This window comes from Arvicanthis niloticus, chromosome 5, assembly GCF_011762505.2.
Source record: "Arvicanthis niloticus isolate mArvNil1 chromosome 5, mArvNil1.pat.X, whole genome shotgun sequence".
Taxonomy (NCBI): Eukaryota; Metazoa; Chordata; class Mammalia; order Rodentia; family Muridae; genus Arvicanthis; species Arvicanthis niloticus.
The window spans coordinates 68254567-68281572 of record NC_047662.1 but is presented as its reverse complement, the minus strand read 5'-3'; the positions used below and the strand labels follow the sequence as shown (position 1 = coordinate 68281572).

Genomic DNA, 27006 nt, shown 5'->3' with positions numbered 1-27006 from the left:
TCTTTCTTATATCACTTAAATAAACATTTCTGGACTCCTTTTGTAATCAAGCAGGGTAACTTTCATGATCTATGCTTTCTAAAGTATGTGCAGTGTAGATTTGAACAATTAGGTTATTAAAATAAAACTTTTCGAGTGCTGGAGAAATGGCTCAGTGTTAATAATATTCTTTGTTCTTGCAAACCCATGTTCAGTTTCCAACACCCACAGAGTGATTCACAACTGCCTATAACTCTAGTTCCAGAGGCTCTGAGGCTTTCCTAGTATTACTCAGGGCTCCAGGCACACATGTGTTCAACACATACACATTCAGGCAAAACATTTATGCACATAAAAATCAAACACATAAATCTAAAACATTTTTGTAATTAAACTTTTTAATATGATGAAACATTCATGACTTTTGGCTGAATTTATACATGGAGCACTGTGTCAGCATTCCTCAGACTTTACATAATACAATATTAGTAACCTGAGAGAACTGTATTTAAAACTTGAGACAACTTGCTAGATCCCAAGAGTTAATCTTAATAATTATAATCACCAATCTAGAACCCAAAATATCAGAATTTCAGGGCATAATACCAATCAATAACTGTCAGACACTATAAGGAGGAGTCTGAAGCCTATAAAGGGCAGAGGTTGTTCAAGAGAGCCGATCCTGTACTGGGTTCTGAGATGATGTCTTGATTGCTATAATTTCCATATGAGAAGCAAGAGGGGTTTATGAGAAACATGCATTTAAATTAAAGGAGGAAGGTGATGTCATGCCTCAGGAATGTAGGTTGTATTCAAGGAAAACAAACAGTAGTCCTCCCAGCTACAACTGCAGTATTTATATCACTAGAGTTGAGACACACAGAACAAACCCAGAGCTATTTCAACACTTCTTATAATTAAAGAGATCACAAAGGGACAACTTACTCCAGCTGTAACCAAACTCATCCTCTTTGTCCTCATCTTCTGAGACTGTGGTTGCAGATGGCTGTGCACAATCACTACCCATTTCTGAGAACACTGAAGGAGAGGAGGGAGGAACATTGCACAATGCAGCCTTCTCTGACTCGGATTCTGGCTGGCTGGGTGCCTGTGGGGACAAGAAGAATTCAGTGGGCATGTACAATATCATGAAAACTTTAAGGAAAACAAATAAGAATATAATTCCAAAACCAAAGGCCAGCTCTAAAATGTTCTCAAAATAATAGAAAGCTTGCATGTGCATATAATAAGTGTTAGACAGGATTTGGGAATCAACGTAATTCATTAACTTGTTATTTGCTAATCTAAACAAATGATCAACTCATTTTGAAGGCTTAAATGACCTAAGAGAGAAAAATGTTTAAATTCCCCTACTGGGAAAAAAAAATGAAAAGATTTATGTAGATCTTAGAGGTCATTCAAGTCTGTCAAGAAGAAAAAAAAAAGACAGTAGAAAGCAAATTAACGAAGAACTATCCCTTAAAACGTTAGTGAGGGCCACTGAGCTGAGTAGGTAAAGCTTTGCACCTGGGCAAGGCCTAAGGGCCTAAGTTCGATACCTAGGCTTACACAGTAGAAGGAACAAACTGATTTCCACAAGTTGACTTATGATCTCTGTGATGTAGACCAGACATGTGCACATCCACATACCCCCACACAAAATAAATAAATATAATACTAGTAACAACAAAGCTTGTAAGCAAGGATATACATGCACACTACTCCTCTTTTTTTGTGGATCTGGGGATGCACCCAGGATCCCGCATATACTAGGTGTTCTATGGAGTCACAGCTCCAGCCTCACAAGAACAATTCTTTGTTGCTGCTGGAATCCTTTCTCTGAACAACTCTGAGCAAATCCACAGAGACAGCAGTATCCACACAGGCTGCTTCCTTAGGACATCCTGTTTGTTAACATAGAGAATAGACACAGTTCTGTCGGGTGAGGGTTTAAGACCACCTCCAACTTGTTATTGCTACAGTGGCTCATGAGAGATCCTTTCAACAAAGCCAGATGTGACATGCCTTTTGTCACTTAGGACCATTGGTACTATTTTAAAATTTAATTCGGTATAATCAAGTTCTTCTATGAGTTATTATTGGGCAGCAGGTTGGAATTTGAAAGGCCCGTAAGCACTTTAGCTCCCCAGATTCCCTCATTTATTGCTCAGATGAACACACTAAGGCCTGTGAAGGACAAATCTTTAAAATCAGGTGTTAGACTTCTTTCTCCTTCATTCTTCTCATTTATTTACTTAGCGTGGCAGCATGGGTGACTTGGTAGTGTGCATGCCTCAGAGTGAGTGTGTAACACGGAGAATAGCTAGCTAGAGCTGCTTCCTACACCATGTGGTTTCTAGGGACTGAACTCAGGCCATCGGTCTTGGTGGCAAACACCTTGGGCTGCTAAGCCACCTCCTGGCATAGTTCTTACCACAGTACAGTTTGTAGTAAACCTTGCTATCTTCTCCAATGTCCACAGTAAGACAGCACCTGTGTCTCAAGATCACATACAATCACATAAAGCACTGTGCCTGGTATCAGGCAGTCTCTGGGTTTTTCAATCTATATATTTTTCTATCTTTTATATCACTTTAATGAAAAAAAATAAACTTACATAGCCTGTTGTAATTTAAGTGCATGTTTATTATTTTCTAAAAATAACCTGTTCTAACACAAGACAGTCTTAAACACGAATGATTAGCTGGTAGTAGGAATACCATGAAACATATCAACACTAGAGGTCCATGCACTAAATATAATCTTTTTGTTAATTCAAAATGCACAGTTTACCAGCAAGACACAGAGGCTGGCTGACAAATTCAGGGCAATTGATCTTCAGGCATCGAATTTGCTGTACTAACAATGTTCAGTTTACACATCATTGGCCAAACAAATACAAGTTACAAGTGCCAATGAAATCCCTGCTGTCTTCCAAAATAGTGTGCTATAAAAGTCTTTCAAATAATGTACAAATAAAACTGGGCAAGTACACTAGAAACTTCACTTGATCCAACCAAAATTCAGGCATCACTCTCAAACAGATAAGACATGTACTTAAGAAGCTTTCTGGTTAAAAAGAAAATTACTTCTCTGCATGATCAAAAGGTATTATTTGACTAACAAATTTATTCAAATCTATGAATGTGTATTTTGTAGCTCTTTCTACCTCGTTCTGCTGCTGCTATTGTTGTCGTTATTTTACTTAATAATGAAGAAAAACCTGACCATCTTAGAATCTTGTCAGGGCTTCAGGCACAACACTATACAGCAAAACTGTACCCCAAGCCAACTGACTAATCAGAGAACCAATGTTTGCTTTTTTCCTGGAGGGGCAGTTAAGTCTTCTAATTGACTCTATCAAGATCATGTAACTGGCTTGTTATTGACACTTCTTGAATTCTGTTAATAAAATATGTATTTTACAACGGTCAAATGAAATCACCTAAACCCATGTGCTCACAGCAAATAAATGAACATGCATGTCACACAAAAAAACCCACCCACTTTAAAAATATTGCATGGAGACAAACCTTAAATGGTGTGTGAGCAAAAGGGTCAGTTGGGGAATAATAGGAGATGACTCTACTTGAATGCTGTAACTCCATGGTCACAGAAAACATTCTTGTATGTATGGCTTCTGCTCTTATCAATGACATAGTAACATGAAAATCCAATGAATATTCATAAAGTGGTCTCTAAAATAAAATTCTGACAGTTTTCTCCCTTGCTACTACTAAATTTTGATATAAAAGAATTTTTATAAATTTTTGTTTCAAATTTGGTTTTACAATTTCATTAGAATATGAGAATACACTACAAAAAATGGCAAGCATAGAAACAGTTACACTTCATGATCTGGCATTTATATAGACTTACTCTATGAATATTCAGAAGGTTTTTATCATGTACACACACACACACACACAAAACCACAATTATTTGCAGAGTGATTTGTAGAGTGTATAAATCTGAAGATGTCTTAAGACAATACAAGGTTCATGAAAATTGTATTTAAAAGTAGTTTACGCAAATAGCAACTAAAATTTAAACATGGAAAAAAATCAAACAAAAATGCAGGAGAAACACTGGAATCTTTTAACTAAAATATAAATATTCTCTGGCAGGACAAAGTGTGCACGTCCACTCTGAATACACGATGGGTTGTTGTTCTTGTTTTCCTGACTACATGTGATAAACAGTGAACTGGAACAAAGGCACAGTCAAAACAACAAAACACTCTGCACAGGCAACTACAAGACAACAGACATTATCCAACCTTGTCAGTGGTGAGCTGGAGAGAGTCTGCAAATGGGTTAGTGCTGCTGAAGCTGTGCTTAGGGTAAAGGTTGTGCGGCAAGGAAGGCAAAGGGGATTTCTAAAAGGAAACAGAAGATGCGCTGAAGGCACAAGAAACATAAGGAAAACAACCCAACCTCAAGAAACAAGTACTTAATGGGTCAGAGCTGCTTATGAGACAATGAAGTTGGCCTGAGTAGCTCCTCGTGCTCCTCTTAAACAGTGACTAACGGTTTGTTCTAATGACCCAAGCCTACACCTGAGTCTAATCACTGCAGGAAAGAAAAGACTGTCAACCTGACTGGAATTTCTTCCATTTCCCTGGGAGGTTTTACCCTCATGGAGTGAAAGGCGTGTACTTTCCCTGGTTACACACTAGCTTCTGGTTCCTGAGTATCACTGCACGTCTTTCAGAAGGAAAGCCCAAACGTTTGTTTTGTTTTCTCATTTACTTTTAGACGTGAGGGACATTACTCTGCAGTAGTCTGTTTAGAATGCACAGTAAGCACTTACCTGCCAGCTCATCACAACCTTCATTTCTTTACATTGTCCCTCCATTAAGGACATTGCATTCTGACCAGGCAGTGGACACTGATTTAAAACAATTACGTTTTTGAACTTTAAAAGTTGGGGGGGGGGGAGGAGAATCACTATATGGTGCATTCCTCTTTTCACCATTTCATGTGAAGATTTGACAGAGATTTATATCTTAATAAAAGAAAAGAAAACTCTGACATCTCCTACACTACTGAAGGATTTGCAGCTTTGGATAACATTTGAAGTCTGTGTTTAGTGTTGTGCCTAGATTTTGTGACTTGACTGCGGTGAGTCCTTAGCCAGGGCTGTTAAAGCTGAATATACATATTAAAGGCAGGAAGTCAGCCAAATAGAGTTTAGCATGTTCATATTTAAAAAGAAAAAAAAGTAATTTCCTTAGCACAATAAAGTGTTCCTTTCACACCCGTTATCTCTATCCTTTCCTGCTATTGACTGGATCTTTTAAAGAAAATTGCAGACATTTAAAATTCATACTGGCTCCAATTAAATGTTTGTGTTACTTCTCCCTGACAAAGCCTTCTTGCCAGGCATGGGGTGGGGGGGACTGGTCACATGACTGCACCCTGCATGGGAGCATGTTGGAGAGACACTGGCCCCCAGCTCCAGGACTGGTGCCTATGCCACACTGCCCTTTCAATCTGCGCTTCCTGCAATGTTTTCCCTGAGAGGCATGGCAGGAAAAGGGATGGGTACAATGACATTTCTGTTCCTCTCAACTTCCTCCCAGCTTTACAGTTTAAAATGTCAACTCCTGCTTTACTCAAAAGGAGCTTACAAGTGCCAAGAAACAGGACCACATAGTAAGATATTTGGGCAGTGGATGACCCAGGAGGGCAGATCCAGGGCCTGTCCTTTGTAACTGTGTGGAACAAAAAAATCAGAACTATGATCAAGAAATGGAATTCCCAGAGACCACTAGTTTTAACTTTTCTTCAGATCTTACAAGATTTCAATTTGGTGCTGTCAGAGGGGCAATGTGCACGGAACTGTGGGTCACTTTTACCAGTAGGGAAAGAGCTGCAGACCTGATAGTGTGCTTTAAAAAAAATGATGGAATATCCTTAGGGTAACTGATGGAAAAATATTATAACTAAGAAGACACAGAGGACACCAAACCATCCTCTGGCCCTATAAAGGGGGCTACCCAGCAGTCAGAATGTGCACAGCCCTAATTCACTTTGTTAAACTGAAGGGATTATCAGGGACATGCTACAGAGTTTTCATCCCTGAATAGTCAAAGCTTAGAAGGACAGACCAGCTTCTCTACTGTATAATGTTTTCCAGAAGCTTTATCCTCTGCCCACAAAGGAAACTCTGTCATACAGGGACTTTACGGTAAGTAAATTTGTGGTGTTTTTCCTTTAGCTAACCAGAGGACTGATTACTTCCATTTGGAAGTAAATCACCACTAACAAAGAATATCTCATTTTAAATGCAAAATTAATTCTAGTTTCCCAAAGCAAAATGTGTCTAACTTGACTAAACATGTCATTTCTAAGCAAGATTTATCCTGGAATAATTGCTATAAAATTAGGTGTCATTATGCCTCAAATAAAAAAAATAGGAATATTTTCCAGGTGTATGAGACAATATCTTCCTAGCTCATTAGAAAATGTGATTGGCATCGAAAGAAATGTTTGTAGTTTAAGTGTTCAAAGTAATATTAAGAATCACTATTCAGCAGTTTATAGTATTAACCTAAATGATATGAGTTAGAAATTAAAATAAAACAAAAAAATGGAATAAACCCTCCCACAAACAAAAAAATGCTGTAACTCAACTTAAACAGCCATTTACAATATTACTATGCTGTGTCTATGTTTAACACAACAAATGTTAACAAATGTAAGAAGATTTGTAGTTATTTAAACAAACTGAATAGCATTTGCAAAGAATGCAGCACCAGGCAGCCCTATCATTTGGCAGATTTTCTATCTGAATGGATAATTATTACCTAACAATAAACAACTGAATGGTTAAAAACTGCAGATGTGGGGAGAACTGCTTATATTAAGAACCAGTACATTTGTTCCGCACTGTGAACCCCAAACCAGAGCCACACCTGTCTTGACAACAAGAGACAGACAGTAATATAAACCTGGGTGCTTCATTTGGGAGCCCCAAAGGCTCACTCGGTCAGGACACTGATCTCATAGGGTGCTGCCTCCTTCCTTCCATCATTTCAACACTAACATCTTAAATCCGTTTGAACACATTTTCTTTCAAAGCCAACCAACCTTAGACCTGCCAGCATGCAGAGGCCCAGAAATGTGTGCACAGCTTTTCCACCCAGAAGCAGCTTCTCCCAGAGCTTCAGGAGTTTGAGGACTCTCAGGGAATTAGTATTAAGAAAACCCCACTCTGAGAGCTTGTGGATGTCTCTGGAAAACTTTCTTAGTATGCAGAACATATTTTTAAGAACTATTCTATATGAAGATATGTTTCAGTGAGGCATAAAGAAGGTATCAAAACCAATACTAAACTAACAGCAACACGTTCGCTTTCAGCATCACTAGGGCATATCAAATACTCTAAGCTGCGATTTTTATCCTTTCTAGATAATAGCCATTGATGTGATTATATATTCTTAAAATTTATTTTCATTAGGATGTTGTGGTATTAATAGCATCACATTTGTAATCCTCCTGTCTCACCTCTGGACATCTGTAATTGCAGGAATACAACACCATGGATGGCCCCTAAAATCTATTTTTTATTCCTTTAACAATGATGGCTGAGGGATAAATGAAAAAGTAGGTTTCTGTTCCCAAGGATCTGTGATGACTTGTATATTGACTGAGAAATAACTATCTAATGATTTGTATATAAGCAGAATGAACTCTATGAGACTTCTGTATCCAGAATATACAAATATGTTAAGATCTGATGATGTGACAGCATAGAAAAGAGATTCTATATAAAGAATAGATTTAGAAAAAAATAAAGTCTTTATGGATTCCAAGAGACTCAACTAAAGATGAGTGATGCTTAATGTACATATCACATTATATTCCTTTCTGGAATTTGTGTATTTTTTAACCAGAATGAATACTAGCAAGATATCAACTTGACATGGTGACAAATTAGTTATATTTCCATGTATTTTAAAGTTAACACATGTACCACAAAAGAGACTTACAGGGCAGTTCAATGTTTTAGTACAGCAAAGAAAACCTTTTATACCTTCTGAGACTCTGAAAACTGATAGGTGCACATGCAGACAACTTGGCCGTTGGTACATTAGACTCCAAGTTGTGTGCTATTGTCAGTATATGCCTACCTTGCCCTTTGTGTTTGCTTACCCTTGGTTTGTTTATAATGCTCTGTACCATAAACACTACAGGGTTGCCTGCTTTCCGAATGGCTTCCACAGCTTGTTCATGGCTTGCATCTCTGAGGTTCATCCCATCCACCTGCAATGGAAGGCCTCAGCTTAACATTTCAAGAAGCTAGAGAACAAAAGAGTGATTTGGATCAGGAGTTCTGAGGCTCCTTTAGATCCCGGGAGACTTGTTTCAGTGTCAAAAACACAAGGAGTTAAACTGCACAGGTCTCGTCCCTCCAGTGGACTTATGGCACCTTGTTTGGATAATGATTTAACTGGAGTCATAACCAGTTGATGAGGGCTCTGCTTCTGCATTCCTCTTAGCACTAGCTGCTTTTTTATACTTATGAATCAGTTTTTATATCGTCATCATCAAGAAAACAATCTAGGGAGATGCATTCAGGGACCCCTTTGTCAAAGCCAGTGCTGAACTGCTAATTCTTCATAAACTGGATACTTTATGTGTGTGTGTGTGGGGGGGAGTTGTGGGGAGACAGGGTGAGTCTTCATGGGTTTCTCTTAGGGAAATTTAAAGAATAAACAAAATACAGAAATTCAGAAAAGTCAAGACTATTGTAAGGTTAGTTTGCACAAGAATCTGCAATAAATGTGGCAGAAGTTGGAAGCCAAGAAATTGTGCTTGTTTGTTAGTTTCTTACATAAATAGCTTGAAAAATGAAAGTCATTTTGTAATGTTTTGTGGATGATGATCAGCTAAGCTTATGCACTAGATGTTGAGGAGAAAACGTAGAGAAAGGGCCAATACCACTCCTGCCAGATAATTGTAGATGTTTCCATTCGCAATTACTAAGTACAGCTCAGAGTGGACACAATTCTGTGGAAGAAAACCAATCATTAAGTCCTGGCATAGAATTATATACATTTAGTTAAAAGCCCCTCTCAGGTTGATAGTTTGCTGATATAACAGTATTTTTCAATTCATACTAAAATGGTCATTAATGTTTCTAACAAGTCAATATGCATGCCTACTGTATATCAAATAAACATTGTTATTCAAGCCTAAAGCAAGCACATAGCCCAGGCCTGTAATAGCATGCCCAGGACTACAAGGGCCAGGCTTCCTATTTATTGGAGAAATCCTGCATGTAATTTACCAAAGAACCTACATGCAGGTATTCTAGAACATACACCAAAACATCTGATCTTTTCAATTTGAAGTAGAAGTTCTAATTAATGTAGTTTATTATATACTAACTTTAATTAATATTTTAATTGCTTTAAGAGCCATTTGGGAGCAAACAATGACCAATCATGTCTAAAGATAACTGCAAATAATTCATATTTTCCTCTTTAGGCAAAAAGTATTTCATAGTTAAACTATAAACACACTAGTCACAATTTAAATCGAAGCTTTTAGATGGAGCTCTACCTACGAGAAAGAATTTCATTAAAGGGACTAATATTTTATTTAATGAGAGTAGGTCAGGGGTTGTGTCATTTGTTCTTACAGATGGTCACAGGGAAAAGAAAGGCACAGGTGCCTGTTTCTCTCAAACGTCAATTTCTCATTTTCTCAGACTCAAGAGAATGAATGGATAAATGAATGAATGAGCAATCCAATCATAAAACATTTTTTCACTTTACATTTCTAGCCAAGTTAAACGCAGGGCCACATGGTGAATACCGAGGCACTGAGCTAAATGTCCAGCCAACAGACTCACTCTGAAGTAGGACTGCTATGCCCTAAGGAACCTTCTGAACCAGGAAGGCATTTTAATGTAAAGTTTATGGACTGAGAAAATGAGACAAGCGTATATAAGGTAAACAAAATGTCCATTGCATTCACAAATGTCTTTACTTAACAGTCACTCCTTTCTTTTTACTCTAAGTTAGGAAAACGAGGTCAGACTCCCACTTCTTAACATTTTAAGTCTAACTATGCCTAATCTGATAAGATGATTTATTGTATTGCTCTTTGGTGCTTTGGTTACTTCTCTAATCTGCTTCCTTGTGGCCATGCAGGTACAGTGTTTTCTCTACTGTGGACACTAGTCCTGGCCCAGCACCAGAAACTTACCAGGTGCTCTTGTAATACATATCAGTAAATGGATACGAGGACTCTGCATAAGGTATCAAATTTTAATTAGGAATGACCTCTGATTTCACTGTATGTTTCTCTCCTACATGTAGCAAAGTATATGCCCTGCATCTGTATACACAAAGCCTTCTGGAGTATGGGGTAGAACTGAGGAGAAGGCTCCTAGGTTATATGAAACATTCATTTAAAAAATAATCAAATTCTCAAAATTGAATTTTTTTTGAGAAAAGACTTAGGAAAACCTTCACTCAAAATCTTTATCAATATTGCAAGGACTATAATCAAGTATTTTTGAAATAATATTTTACTGGGAAACATAACTATGAGTTGTATGGTTTTCCCTGTGTACATATGATATTAAATATTTTAATTTTCCCTTAAGAAAATTTTATTTTTTAAAAATTGATATTCCTTAAGACCAATGTTTTTAAAATTGGTTGTCTGTATCTCCAAATACAAGTTTTAACATCAAAAACGTAATCATGTCACCACATGCATACAAAAAACCTTGGATGAGAATGAGAAAATACTTGAATAGCAAACACTTGACTCTAACACTGGGGTAAGGAGGAAACCTAAGGACAGCAACTCCCTTGGTAAAGAAAATGGCCGAGGGCACCATTTTGAACAGAAATCTCACTGGAGGTTACCTCAACTATTCTGTCTCCTGGCTTCAAAGTTCCGTTTTTGCCAGCTGGGCTGTCTTCAAGAACATGTTTGATGAAAATGCCCCTCATCACTTCGCCATTACTCAGCCGGCTCCCCATCCCTCGACCACCAACAATGCTGATGCCCAAGGACTTGCTTGGTTCTCTCCAAAGTTCCACCCTATAAAAATAAAATTGTAAACTCCCTGAGAAAACACCAAGGCAAACTCCCTGAATTTTAGAATTTCCTTTAGACGACACTATTTTACATAGGGTTGCTGTTGTTGTGATGAGGCCCCGTGACCAAAAGAAACTTGGGCAAAGAAAGGATTTATTTCAGCTGACATTTCCACATCACTGTTCAACATCAAAGGAAATCAGGACGGGAACTCAGAGCAGGAACATAGAAGCAGGAGCTGATGCAGAGGCCATGGAGGGGTGCTGCTTGCTGGCTTGCTCCTCGTGGCTTACTCAGGCTCACGAAAACCAGCCTAGGGAAATCACCACCCACAATGTACTGGGACCACTTCCACTGATCACTAATAAATTTTATAGCTGTATCTTATAAAGACATTTTTGCAACTGAGGATCCTGCCTCTCTAATGATTCTAGCTTGTGTCGAGTTGACATAAAACTGGCCAGTACAGACACCACAGACATAGAAAATAAATATGTGTGTGTATATATGTGCAAATTGGACTTCATTAAAATGAGAGGAAAAGAAGACAACTAGCAGAAGGAAATGGCATTTAGAAATCACACATCCAATAAGGAATTAATATCCAGAATGTAACAGTAAACTTTCTAAAATCCATTTACCAAACCCCCAAACAAATGGATTAAAAATTAAGAAATGGCTTGAACCGTAGTTCAAGTGTAGGGCTTATACTTATTTAATAAACACATAAAACAATGATTAACATCTGTAGATACTCAATCAGTATCCAATAGTACATTACCTTATACCCATTAGGATTGAAATTATTAATAAGAACAGAAAATGACTAGTGTCTATGAGAACAGAGAGAAACTGGAGGTCTGTGCATTGCTGGTGGGAATGTGACAGGTTACAGCCACAATAGAAAATTCAAAACACAACTACCATTTGGGAACATAAACAAAAGAATCAAGGCCGTAACAAGGTATTTTGATCACCTGCATCAGAAAAGCATTATCCATAGCAGCTAAGAGGTATCTGGAACACTTATGTCTATGAGAAATGAACACAGGCAGTCGTGGTGGCTCAGTGCATCAAAGTGCTATCTGTACAATCCTGACCCCCAAGTTTGATAACCAGAGCCCACAAAAGCCCAATGTGTTGGCTTACATCTGTAATCCCAACACTCCCATAAACAGAGGCAGAGACAGGAAGACTGGCCAGAAGCTCAGAGGTAGCTAGCCTAGAGTACACAGAGAAGTAGAAACTGGAGTGACCTTGTCTCAAATAAGTAGGAGATAGACCAGATTTCAGAAGTTGTTCTCTAAACTCCATATGCCCCTGCACTCAGGCACACACATACCACACATACAATAATAAACACAGTTTACATTTAAAACTGAATAAACAAACTGATAAATAGCTTAGTTGGAATTTTATTATGTCTTAAAAAAAGAAACTGCTGAAAATATGTTTCAACATGTACAAAGTCTGAGTATAATATGTAATGTGAAATTGGTCAGCTAAACAAAGTCAAGGCCAAATGCCTATGGTTACATTCTCAAGAGGTCCAGAGGAGACATATTCAGAGATAGGACAAAGAATGGAGACTGTTCTGCTCGGAAGTGGATGGGGAGCTATTCTTCAGTGGACACAGTCTTCATTTACAAGATGAAATTCTTCTGTAGATGATGATACTATATTTATAGTGAAGGTTCTTAAAGGCTCCAAATTGCACACTAACAAATAAAATAATACGTGTCTAATCATAATAAAACTCTAATTATAAATGATTAATACAAATAGTCTCCAAATTATGTGTTTTGTTGGTATTAATATAGAAGTCACATTCTAGGTTAAAGTGCAAGCCAGTGAAGAAGTGCCATTTTGCAGCAGTGTTAATACAGTCATTAAATGATCAGGAGATTCAGCTACCACTGAACAGATGGCAGCTCCTAGGTTTAGCAGCCAAATCCAGGGAAAGAACATTTTTGCACACGTTAATCATAAGCTTGCCTCTGTAGGAATCTATCTTGCCAGAGCAGACCTGATCATTAACAGTCAGGGCATGAAGGGCAGTTGCTGAATATTCGACATGAAATGATCCTTCTATCACCTCCCGAGACACCATGAACTTCTGTGCACCTTCCACTCCAGAAAGCACAGTACCTCCTCTCTGTTCTGTAAGTTGATTTCATATGCTACTCTCTTGAGGCCTTATCAGTGTATCTCTAGTCTCTCTTTATCTACACCAAACATACGAACTCAGAGAATAACTGCTATAGCTAATGGTGAAGGATGGAGGCTGAGGATCTGATTGCCAAGAGTCAATGTGTGCACGGACCTGGGTTTGATCTCGAGTGCTACAAAAGGTACAAAAGGAGGTACATATGAACTTACAGGACCAGCCTGTGAAGAAGGGGAGGATGCAAGCGTGAAGGGGCTTTCAGTGAGGAAGAGGTTCAGAGTGTTGAGAAGGCGGTGCATCTATTTCAGGCCACATGGAAGACAATGATGTGGGCATTGATGACAAGAAGACAGCATGGTCTAGTGTGTCCTCAACACTGACATCTGGGAAAGTTGGATTGTAGAAAGTGACAGAGGGCTACTGTGGGGCAGTGGCTGGGATAGAAAAGATGCAAGCCACAAAAAGCTCCCCTCTAGTGAAAACATTATTTTTTCTTAACTGGAAATATGTGATCCTAGGAAGTTGATCTGTTTAGTTGGAAGGAATTGTGAATAAAAAAGCAAAAAAAAAAAAATTTATTCAACATTTTCTCTCTAGGAAGTCTATAAAATCAAAACAACCAACATTCTTTTTCTATGTTTAAAAATATGGCCATCTTGCCGAAAGCAATCTACAGATTCAATGCAATCCCCATCAAAATTATAACCCAATTCTTCATAAAGTTAGAAAAAGAGTAATTTGAAAATTCATTTGGAATAACAAAAAACCTAGGATAGCAAAAACTATTCTCAGCAATAAAAGAACTTCTGGTGGAATCATCATCCCTGACCTCAAGCTGTACTACAGAGCAATAGTGATAAAAACTGCATGGTATTGGTACAGAGACAGGCAGGAAGATCAGTGGAATAGAATTGAAGACCCAGAAATGAACTCACACATCTATGGTCACTTGATCTTTGACAAAGGAGCTAAAACCATCCAGTGGAAAAAAGACAGCATTTTCAACAAATAGTGCTGGTTCAATTGGTGATGAGCAAGTAGAAAAATGCAAATCCATCCATTGTCATCTGGAGTGAAATAAGTAGCAAATTATAATGAGACTTGGGTGTCCAAACCCTTCTTCAAGGGAGGTGAATTTATTTTTACTCAGTCCTCATATCAAGCCTAAAAGGTGCATACTACTTAGATCCCTATTCACCTGGAAAGGAAGAATCACAGATTCAGGAACTTTGGCAAACAGCACTCTGGACTCTAGTGGATTGCAAAGTTTAAACATATTATTGTGATGGTCTGTGAATCCTTAAACAATTCAGAGGACAGTCAAATGATCACAGAGGCCAAAGGCTAGGTTGATCAGTTATCAGGTACAACATGGTGTCTGAGAAAGAAGAACACCTCTCAAGAACACTCTGCAGAGCATGTTCTGGCTCTGGGATCTAATAGCTGGGCTGTGTTATCAGAGCCCATGGATTCCAGCCCTGCTCTTCTGCTACTTAATCACATGATACCAGGCAACCTACTTAGTTTCTTTGTCTTACTTATCCCAGCTGTGAAATGAGCCAGTAAGAATCTCTAATAAGACAGTCTTAACTACTTAATACATATAATTGTGAAATGAAAGCTTTCTCTATGATGTAACTCTATAATGATGATGATGGTGACGGTGGTAGTGGTGGTGATTTTCACAGGAATAGCAGGAAGTGTGCTATTCCATACACATGACAACTGTATACCTATCCCATCATACCTTCACAATTTGTAAAGTCAAGGCGCCATTTTCCAACTATTGACAGAACACTTTTAAAAAGGTTACAGATGTCACCTGATGAAAGCTCATGTACTGAAATAGAAGTGCAAGCTACTATAATCACCATAAAAAGAAATGAGATAATTGAAATAAACTTTTAAAATGCATATGTCTATATGCTAGTAATCCTACTTCTGGATATATCTATAAGTACCCTAGATAAGATGTCATGACATACATAAAAAATACTCATCTTCTGCACAGAATTGGTTTAACAGCATTGTTAGCCACTCAAGTATCAGCTATGGCCTGAATCAGATGCTTAAGTAGCAAGTATGACATATGTCTCCAAAACACAAGATGAAAATGTGAGCATGCTGGAAAAGTAAAACATTTAGAGATCACTAGCAAAAATCTAATCTATGTATGCTTCTTTTATAATCTGAATTTTATAAAATTATGATTGTGTGTATATGATCTATGTATAGAGGCACGTGTGTCAAGGGTGCATGTGGAAGTCACAGGACAACTTTGTGGAGGTGGTTCTCCCTTTCCTCCTTCTATAGGTTCTGAGGAATGAACTCAGATCAATCAGGTCAAGTTGGCCTGAGAGGCAAGCGCCTTTACCACCGAACTTTACTCTAGTTTAATGATCCTCTACACTGATACTAAAAAAGCTTCTGCGGCGGTGTCGGGCATGTGCTCTGTGTAGATCACCACCACAGAGGGAATTCTTAGGCTAATGTGAAAATAAAACTGAGGAGCAAAGTTTCCAAATTTTCCAGGCCCAAGGATATGTGCATCTTTTTTTCTTAACAACCATGTGTACACACCTTCCCTTTGTTTAGCTACTCATGACAGACACACAGACTGGAGCAGGTCCTTACTGAGAACTGCCCACTGTCATGTTGGGGCTGTTTAGAGGCAGAACTTACTGATTCCTCCTCCAAATTCAAAAGACTCCATGACTTACCCCATTATACAAATGAAGAGCATTAGATATTAAGAAACTTGTGCACAAGTATCCAAAGGGACTCAAATCCCATTCTCACTGCCTCCAACCATGTGCATACTGCCCAGGCTATTTTTCATTAGTGTGTTTAAAACTAAGCAAACTTATCTTTCCTACTGTTACTACCATTTTCCAACAAACTTTATCTGTAACAACCTGCTGTAGAATAATTTTATTTATTTATTTCTCAATCTATTAATATAAATAAATAATAAATGTAACACCTAATAAATTATCTGTCAAAGATCTGTCATATACACCGTATTCTCAGTGTAGATAATGCTTTAGGGAGAAAGCAAGTTGATCGGTTATTGAAGAAATCCAAACTGAAAATTCCTTTTAGATAGGTGGAGATGCTTAGATTCTCTGAAAATGGCTTATTTTAAATTTTATACTTCGGTACCTACGTTTAAAAGAATACTGCTGCAGCCTAAAGCTCACTGTGAATAGGCAACATCACAATGCAAGAATCCATAGTAATGGCTAATTTTAGAGCAGCTAGAAGCGGCTGGACCATGATTACTGATATTTAATATCCAAAATTTTTCTTTGCTTCATGTATCTCTAGGTCTTGCCTGACCAAGGGCAGTCTGTCGAATGTATCTTAGAGTTACTTTCTGGTTACTCAACAAATTATTAACTTTGTCTCTGGGTCCATACCAAGACTCAGCGATTCCCATTAAATAGGAGCTAACTTGACTCAGCGTGAGCATGTTAGTATGTTCACAGGTTACAGTGATTAGACTGAACACAGTCATAGTCAGTCTTCTTTCCTGCATAGGAACCAGTACCAGCAAGCATAAGGCTTTGAACAAACTCAGCCTGTGTCAGCAAAGTTCCTTGCTCACATTTAAGTCTCTTCTCACACACACACACACACACACACACACACACACACACACACACAGAGTTGTTAAAATACATACAATTTTAAATGTAAACATGTTAGTATAATGTTAATATATTAACATTATATAACATACAAATATAATGTTAAAATGTAAACAGACATTGGGTGCTATACCTAAAACTATTCAGAACTGATTTATTCCAACTACCTACACATACTTTTTTCTAGATATTGTCTTTAGTGTCTGCTATAGATTCTTGCATATGTGAGTTTTAACCCTGTATGATAAACATTACTTTCTTTAGTACATATGAAAAAAATAAAAGAGTGATGCTGTAAGTAGCAAGTTATGGGCCAGTTCTTTAGACCACACATCTCTGTCTGTCTGTCTCTCTGTCTCTGTCTCTCTGTGTGTTTCTCTGTCTTATTTTCTCTGTCTCTCTCTCCCTCCCTCTCTGTCTTTCTCTCCCTCTCTGTACCTCTCCCTACCCCTACTCTCCATATACCCTCACTGAATGGGTGAACACAGAGGCAGTCCTTACCTCCGGGGCTGGCTCCAGCTGCTGTAGGCAGCATTCTGCAGTTCACTTTCTTCCCCTTCTCCTTCTTCTCGCTCTGGGAGTTCTGGGATGTCTCTAGTTAAAGAAACACACAGTGAGAATTTGGAGCTACACTGCCTCAAATGTACTTAACTCTTACTTAAGCTAAAACTGCAGAGCTGTCTGGATTTTCATTGTACTTAACCTACAAGTTAAGTTAACTACCTTTCCCAGCATAGTACAAGGAGAATATAACCAAACAACCTTACTCAGGAGTCAGCTAGAACCAGCAGACATCTGGAGAAACTGCTCTTCACAAAGTCTTGCCTGGTGCACTTGCCAATGAGATATGGAACAAAGGAGAGTTAAAAAAAAGGGGGGGGGGTATGGGAAATTCCAACAAGCCCTGGGATTCTAAAGGAGAACTCTCCAGCAAATACTTCTCTGCCTTAAAGGAATCCAGCATCAGTTGATTTTATAGAACTGAAAAGTCTAAAGAAAGTCTACACGTGTTCAGATTATAGCTATTCTTCACTGATAGGAATCCTAAACTGGTTCAAATTATGTGATCTTCAGATGTAAGACCAGAACTCAATGACCTGGTGGATCTACATTCCCAATGGAAGAAGCCAGTGTCCAGGCTCTCTATCCTCTTCCTTTGGCTTGAATAGTCAAATGTTGTTTAAACACTGTTAAAATAAAATTTACCTGCTACAGGCCCTACCAGCTGTTCTGTACTTGATGTCCCTTTTATGTAAACTAAACAGGATAGATCTGGGAAGAGCTGAGCTTTCTGGAGTCTAAACCTGACAATAGTCCAGAGTGGTTAGCAGCAGTTCCAAGAGGTGCATTATAAAAGTAATGTCAAATAGCTTAATAAGAAACTGTCCAATAAAGCCTTTACTCAAGAGTATATAAGACAAAGACATGAAAAGAGATGAAGAAAAAAGTAGGTTTAGGAGACAGTGTGAATGTGAGCAGCTGCTGTAACATCTACTGACAGCTCCTCTGCACTAATCCAGGGCTGGGAGATCTAAGCTGTGCATCAGTAATCTTGGCCACACTGTACTGCATACCTGATATTTGAGTTGAGAAGACAGTCTTAATCCTTTAATACACAGTCCCCAGTTTCTTCAAATGACTCTACAATGTCGAGTCTTTTCACAAACTCACACATGTTTCTCTAAATATGCCTGGTACTTGTTCTCCACCTTAACATGTTAAGACTCTCTGTGCCATACATACTGCCTCTTTGGTTTAAGGACTTCCTTTGGAGTCAATGGTCAAGATCTTAAGAATCCGCCTGATTACATGCTAAGCTTGGCTTTGAAAGTAGCTGGGGTTGGGGGACTCTGGGAAGTTAAGTTCTTGCTGCTGCAGATTCCTCCTCTGTAAGATGCAGAATGCTTTTAGTAAGCATCCTGCTGTTAAAAACAAACACACTTCTTTTGCAGTGAAACAGCTAATCACTACACTGAGAAACCAATGCCATTCTCCTCTCTGTGCTGAGAGTGGAAAACAGCAATAAAAGTAGCCCTTTCTTTTTAAGACTTTTCAATGTTTTAAGGCTATTGAGCTAACTGAGATGCTAACTGGTCCTCCATTTAGACAGAAGAAAGAATGTTTTTCCCATTTTGACAGGAAACACTGGGAAACTGCAATCAGTTCATGCTATGAAGCCTGAGACAGGAATTCTGGAGTGCACTTGGGCCAACTTTCGCACAGGATGAGGTACTCCTGCCATAAATGTCATGAGGTCCTACGTACTGCAATGTTCTTTTTCTTTATTAAACACAGATCATGTCTTTACATTCCCACCTACTCTCTGCACACCACGGGTCTTGCATAATTTGCAGAGGATGCAATGGTGCTAAGTCCTAATTCCTTCAGGGCCACTGGGAACCAGGGTGTTCTGACAACCCTGTGAAGGTAGGACTCTTCTGAGAAAGCTGCCAAATGTTTGCGAGGCTCTATGCTCTACAGTAAGCTTAAGAGAAATCTGGTATCCAACTGTCAGTGTAACTGCAAAAAGCAACCCACAGAAAACAGTACATACTTCCAAAGAAAGCATACTGATATGTACTACCAAACCCAAATCCTATCTGTTTGTACGAGTAAAGAAAACTCTATTATTTAAATATTCTTAACATACACTATAGCATGAGCTTTAAAAAGCTAAGCACCATTTCCTAATATCCCTATATGCCAAGATTTTGAACCTACGAGTCTCCAAAGAGAATAAATATATTTTTAAGATTATTTCTGATTGAATTGTTTGATATATCTAGGAAATGTAAAAAAGATGATATATAACCATGGAAAATGTACTGTCTATGTAATTAATGAAATAATACTAACTGGGGAGAATTACAAATTCTTAATGTTAAAAGTACTATATAGATAGGTGGATGAAAGATTAATTTATTGAACTTAATATATATATCCTAAATTTTCAATTTCAAATGATAATTACTTCAGTAATTGAGACAAAGGGGAAATTATTTTTTTATAATCTGTATCATTTATTGTTTTGTAGTAAGACTTATCTACTCACCTGCTACTATATGAAGAAAAAATATCCAGCGCCATTATTCCTCCAGCTTGTTGACCAAAACTTACTCTGAACTCTTCCAAATGTTCTGCAGGCACGTAAGTAATTCTGGGAATAAACATGATCCATGAAAGAAAAGGGAAAAGAGTCTGTCTGCCAGGAAAGTCCTTCAAACACTGCAAAAATCCTACTGCCCTCTCTCTTGTGTGCCCACTCGTATCTGTACTTCATGATATGGGGAATGAACATATTTAACATATAATCCAAATTTCAAGACAAAATACTCTATGGGCAAACACAACAACTGAAATTAAAATTGTAAATGCTACTGAGAAACTACTAATGGGGAAGCAGAATCATTTACTTCTCCAAAACGAGTAAGTAAATGTAATATTTTTGAGATTTGGAGGTGCTAAAATTCAGTAAGAGAGCTGGGAGGCAGCTGACTAGCAGAGTGCTAACATGTGAAAGTGGGTTTGCTCATTTTACTACAATGATAAATAGCTGGATGAGTGAATGAATGAAGAGAGTGACTGAATGAATGAATGAATGAATGGGGCTAAGGTTATATCTCAATTGCAGAATGTTTGCTTACTATGCCTGGGGTACCTCTAGTACCACAAAATAAATATGTAAAATAAATATGTAAGTAAATAAATATTTAAGTAAATAAATATGTAAGTAAATAAATATCCATATTAATAGCATTTTGTCATAAAATATTTAGATTCCATAATAGTAATAATTTAGGTGTACTTTATTAAACACTAAATATCTGAAACTTATTGTTGTTAACAATGTTGCTAACATCCTTAAATTTAAGGAAAGATTCACTAATGTATAGCAACTTCTTTTACTTTTTTTCCCTCAAAGAAATCTGTTTATACTTGAAAAAAAAATTAGTAAATAGACCAAGTAGCACCTGTGTGTCCATCATGTGGAAGCCACTGCACCTGACATGGAACACAGCCATGAGCTTAGAAACCAACGCAGCAAAGCTCAGATTCACTGCTATTCTGGAAGGCCAGCTGTGGCACTGATAAAATTTATTAATAGGTTGGAAAATATCCTCAAATTAGTCAATACTCAGAGAAATACTGTTCTTGAAGTCAGTAGGACAGAAGACGTGTCTGTGCAACTAGTCAAAAGAGTGTGTATAAAACATGCTCTATATAGCAATCACAAAGACTCTTAAACCTATCCATTGCCAGATCCTGGAATTGAGGATACCACAAAGACATTCACTCTTTCATGTCTTCTAAGTGCAGCCTCATGGGTTTAAGGTGCTCTGAGGCAAGACAACACTGTTGAACCTCGAAACTCTCAACCACAAACATGTCATCTTTTATGAGGCAGCCATAAGCTAAATACCACCAGACAGTGAGGCAGGCAGGATACTCAGAACACAGCTGGCGGCACCACAGCCAGCCCACCAAAAAACCCCACTCAAACCCCTAGGAAACTCCTTGAGACAATTCTAACCAAACTTTGAGCAGAAAACAGCAGTTGTAGGAGTTTCACTAGGTACAGTGAAATCATTGGCTTTCACTGGCCTAGCTTAATGTATTCAGCTATTAAAAAAAAAAGACAAGAAAAACCTTTAAGGTGTTACAAAAATACTGAATAGTAGATATTCTGTTATCCATTCAAATTTCATGAGTCAAACCATGTAATATATTATATATTTTTATATAATAGCAAAGCATAAAAATTAATGTAAAATCAAAAAGGTAACAGGATTTTAGAAAACAATTTTGAGAGAACTTTAGAAAAACTAAATTTGAGAGAACTCATAAAAATAAACTCTTGAGTTAAAACTAAGAGAAAATATGTAGGCAAAGTATGATAGGGATATGATAATACTAATAACAGCCTCGCCTGTTTTGTTTATTAGCTATCTTGCAACCCTAAGCAGGATTCACAAGTTGTCTGTATTTGCTGATTTACTTCTCTCAGAGGATAATAAACAAGGGCTTTATTAATATTTGTTTGATATTTTGTTGGTCAGGGGAAAGAATAAAGACAGTTGCTTCCACGGTCATTTGTCCCAACATTGACAGAGGACATCAGAAGAGGTATCCCCCAATGCAACAGCACATGCAGAGCAGTTCCAGCACACAACCAATCACACAGCCCATAAACCTCCATATAAGGCAGAAAACGGCAAAGCTGAATGACAAGCTGCAGAAACACAGGGAAGCAGATTGTTTGGAAACTGCATCAAAACCTTCTATGTAATCTAACCTCTGGTTACACATGGAGTGGAAGAAAGAGATTCACTTTAGTGGTGCTGACATGTGACAACAGCTGCTAATCCAGGGGCCACACCTGAACACACAGACAGAATCAGCCTCACAAAGGAGCTTGGGAGCTTAGTGGCTGGCAAAAAAGGATTTCCAAATGAGTTCACAGCCATCACTGCAATGCGAAAATGTAGCAACTGCATAGCTCTGCTGGAACTGACATTCTTATAAATGAAGAAAACAGCCAAACTGTACACACTGAATCTAATCTGGATCTGGGATGTTACAAAAGCACGAAATGGTTTTCACAGACAAGTTGTAACACACAACCATAATGAGCTTTTGAGTCACCAATACTCACACATAAAAGGGGGCTCGCTCGTCAGCAGGTGCTGCAGAGAATCTAGAATGTGAAGCAGCCGCCACCACGGCGTCTTTTTACAATGGTGTTAACAAATGTCAATGTCTTGTGCTGAATGTGAGGCGCATACATATGTAGTTAAAAGTGGGTGCTCCTGGATATTTTCCCCCTTTCCACCTCCCTCTCATCTACACCTCCCCCAGAAAAGCATCTGCTCTTTCCTGGAGTCTATAGCGGTGATTATTAACAAGCATAGAAAAATGTAACTGCAATCAATCTTTTATTCCTTGATCAGGAATTCATCCCACACGTTGGGTTAAGGCAGGTGAATTCTGATTCAGCTCAGTAATTATCTGGCAGATGTTGTAAGCAGCTGCTGCTAAGCACAAAACCCTGCCTGTTATTACAGTAATGTGTACTAGCTCCTGGCAAGGTACAGTGAAAGGGAACAGAGTGCATTCTGTTGAGGCGTCACATCTGGCTTTCCACAAGAAACGAGGAGGCCTGGAACTCAACTGGCTGTTCTTGAACTCTGCAGACTCAATCCATCCCTTAGGCATGCACGAATGCACACAAACTTCCCAGTTGTCTATCCTGAATAGCAGAGAAGGAGCACACAGAATGCTTCAACAAGCAATCCTTTCCCTACGGCCAATCAGTTGTGTAGCTGAGTCAGAGTCTGGGAGGAGATTTTTATAGTTTCCAGCACTCCCCATTAATAAGCAATATAGGAGAAGTGATTGAAACTAGCTTAGAGCCAAGCCATAACTGCAGAGCTGAATTGGTCAGGGGTGGTAGTATGGTTTTAGTCAGAATAAAGAAATAACTGCACTTCCCTCTGGGAGAATGGCAACAGTGACCTAGGGTAACTCTAAACCCCTGCTTCATGAAATGGAAGTGACAGAAAGGGGAGAGGGCCAAAAACACGTCACAGAAAACACTGCTGGGCAGCCACACTAAGTGTGATTTATATTATGTATTATGTTTTTGAAAAGGGACTGTGGGAGAATAAACTTGATTTCGGCCATTTGTTCAGTAAGTCCGTTTACAGACATCTGAATCAGCATTAGTGGGCCTTTAAGAAAAAGGTGTTCTTATGTGTATGCTGGTGTGTGTGTGTGTGTGTGTGTGTGTGTGTGTGTGTGTGTGTGTGTAAAAGACAATCATGTGTATAAGAGACTATTATATCTGCATGAAAGACTGACATGTATATGTGAGAAAGACTGCCTAGTATGTGTGGACAAAAGACTGATATGTGTATGTGTAAAACTGACTAGTGTGTAAAGAATAATGATTTTGTTGGTATGTGTATGAAAAAGACAAACTAATGTTGTGTGTGGAAAGAATATTGATTGTATATGTGTGCGTGTATGTGTTTGTATGTATGTATGTGAGAAAGACTGACTAGTCTGTGAGGAATACCAAATGTCTGTCTGTCTGTCTGTCTCTCTCTCTCTCTCTCTCTCTCTCTGTATGTGTGTGTATAAGACGGACTAATGTGTGCATGAGGAATACTGACTAGAGTGTCTGTCACTGATTAGAGAAAGACGTGTGTGTGTGTGTGTGTGTGTGTGTGTGTGTGTGTGTAAGTGTAAGACTGACTAGTTAATTTCAGAAGAGGGCAGATTTTTCTTCCTCCTGTTTTACATGTAAATGTCATAGTGTGCTTTGACTTCTGAGATGTGATAGCCATGCTTAGAAAGTTAGCCCTCTAGTTATCTTTCAGAATTATAAGACAACTGATCCTCTCTAGGGATTTGGGGTTTCTGGCTTGATTGACAAGTAAAGGGGAAAAGCAGAGACACAATACAAATCATTAAAATATATGAGAAGAGATGTTTTGACTTTAAATTCACTCAAAACTTCTCTGAAATTAACTCGACTCAGGGCCTACACTTTGGAGATACTGTTGCACTTCTACAATCATTGGTGGGAAGTCCAGCACCAAGGATGGATGCTGATGCTTCAAGTGCCCAACAGGAACATCACTGAACAACAACTAAATGTCCAGTCATTAGTCCATCTGCATTTCATACCACACCCAATCATGTAAGCTAAATATCCTGCAATAAACCATTTCCATGTGATCTGTACCATTTACCTTTAGGCAAAAGGAAGGCTGGCCACAGGCAAGAAGAAATGAACTGAAAAGCTGTTCCATTTGTGTAGCACAAGGACTGACTTTTAAAATGATGTTCCCCTGAATCTTATTAAAAGATAATTAACAAATGGCTGTATGATCTGAAAATCTGCTCTACTACAGAGTCAAAAGGGCATGTGGCCTACGAGAGCATGTGTGAAGGTTCTGCCTGAGCAACAGCCCTTCTGTGTCAGACAGCAGGAGCCGCTCACAATGGACATGCCTACTGTTTATGAATGGAAGAGTACGCCACGTGGTCAGTTTGCTCTAAGTGTATATTCTGCAAAGAAATGCCATTTGCAAAATATTATAGAAACCAGCCCTACACTAGAAATCACTACCAACATAATGTAAGCAGTCTTCCCGAGCTATGATTTATGTTTTTATCCCTTGTACAATAAGCACAAATAATCGATGATGAATGTCAGAGGGGAAATCCACGTTGGTGAGTGCGATAAAGCCTGAGCTGTATTTTATGTTGGCTCTATGAACATCTAATGAGCTAAAAACTATATATAGATGGTGTGTGTGCGTGTGTGTGTGTGTGTGTGTGTGTGTGTGTGTGTGTGTGTGTGTGTGTGTGTGTGTGTGTATAAAGCAGAAATTCCCACAGACATCAGTGCTCCGCGGAGCACAAGGGAGCTCATGAAAGGTAAGTGTAGTTCTGTAGTTCAGGCAGGCCTTTTTAGCCTCCTTCACCCCTGGCACTTCTGAGAACGTGTGTGGTTCTAGAATTCATATGAAGGTACAGGCATCTTTATACTGGGGGTTGTAGCCACCATGAGACTGTGTGAGATTATGAGATGTCTGAAACACAGAATCTCTCTGACAGCTAGGGTTCTTAGGAAAACTCCAGATCAAACATAACAATATACTCTTAGCAAAATTCAAGTGTCACAAACTTTATCCAGAATCAAGAACTAATCAGAAATAAAACATGGAATAATGCTTTATTTACATGGGAAAAATATAATTCTGCATATCGTATTGAAGTATATACTCATTAGTAAGAAAAATATTCTTATTAAAAAGATAAAATTCATGAATTTTCCAAGACAAACTGGTCCAGATGACACTTACTTTATGTCAGGTCCAATTAGAGAATGTCTTCTCAGCATGGCCCGTGCCTGGGCATTGGTTAGACTGATGGTGGATTCTTCATTAATGGACAAAATGCAGTCGCCAACGGCAATCCGGCCATCCCGACTAATGGCACCTCCATGAATGATGCTTCGCACAATCACTCCCAGGCCGTCTTTATTAGCACTTACTGTCATACCTATGGAAAGAAAGGAATGCTGAAAGGGACCACAGACCAGATTTTCAAACCCTCTGGAATTCAGCATTCACTTAAAAATTTGTAGAGAATGTGAATCATGCTTATAGTTACTAAGTAGTCTTTGCATGGAAAAATTTTACATTTATTATCAATGATACTTGTGCCTGTGTGGTGTGTGCGTGAATGTGCAATGGTGCACATGTGGACTTCAGAAGACCAACGTTTTGTTTATTTCTCTTTCCAGCATGGCTTCTGGAGACTGAACCTGTGGCATCAAGCTTACACGGCAAGCTTTTTCACAGGCTGAGTCATCTTGCTGGCCCACAATGAAATCTTTTTAAGAGTTTTAAGATGTCTGTCAAATTGTGTAAAGGTAAAATATTTCATATTTAATAAAGAGCAGAATAACACTATAAAACAAATATAATTTAGACCATTTGACGTGTTCACCCTTCAAGATATAAGCTCTCTTAAAACACCATATAGGGCTGGAGAGATAGCTCAGTGGTTAAGAGCACTGATTGCTTTTCCAGAGAGGACTGAGGTTTAATTCTCAGCACCCCCATGGCAGCTCACAACTGTCTGTGACTCCAAGATCTGACCGCTTCACACAGATATACATAGAGGCAAAAACACTGATGCATATAAAATAAAAATAAATTATTTAAAAAATAAAAATACCATATACTGTCAGAGTAGTTTTCTAACAGCAGCTCATGTCTTACATATAGAACAAAATTAACAGGACTCCAAATAGACAGCCTAAGATGGCAGTTACTATTTTATGTCTAGGCGCCTCATTCATCTCTACCTATATAGCAGGTAGATGCTGTGTGCTAATTCTTACACTAGTTGCTTAAGATAAACAGCATAGAGAACAGAACTCCTAACAGCTTTCAGTGTGTGTTAAAGTCTTGACTCCCAGAGCAGAGCACACACTGTATTTGAATATCGTCCACTGATTCAAACCAACAGAAGTGTAATTCTCACCTATTATATATAGCTTTTATTTCTCAACTCTAATCAGTCGCTGATATGGGCATCTGATCCCTTCTTTATAAGTTCCATGGAT

The 27006-nt window shown here is 38.4% G+C and overlaps 1 protein-coding gene across 5 annotated transcripts in view; it reads right to left on the bottom strand.

The window, feature by feature from the left end:
* The window catches only part of Mpdz (multiple PDZ domain crumbs cell polarity complex component), a 142677-nt gene that overhangs the window by 30719 nt on the left and 84952 nt on the right, over nt 1-27006 (bottom strand). For 3 of the 5 annotated variants that reach the window (XM_034503712.2, XM_076934728.1, XM_076934729.1), the window contains exons 22-28: nt 25736-25934; nt 19915-20019; nt 17364-17456; nt 10871-11048; nt 8139-8249; nt 4259-4357; nt 925-1087 (exon numbers count right to left, since the gene is read on the bottom strand). In XM_034503712.2, the coding sequence (XP_034359603.1) occupies nt 925-1087; nt 4259-4357; nt 8139-8249; nt 10871-11048; nt 17364-17456; nt 19915-20019; nt 25736-25934 (948 nt within the window). The remainder of the gene's footprint in view (nt 1-924; nt 1088-4258; nt 4358-8138; nt 8250-10870; nt 11049-17363; nt 17457-19914; nt 20020-25735; nt 25935-27006) is intronic. The other 2 variants (XM_034503713.2, XM_034503715.2) reach the window with 2 other exon arrangements.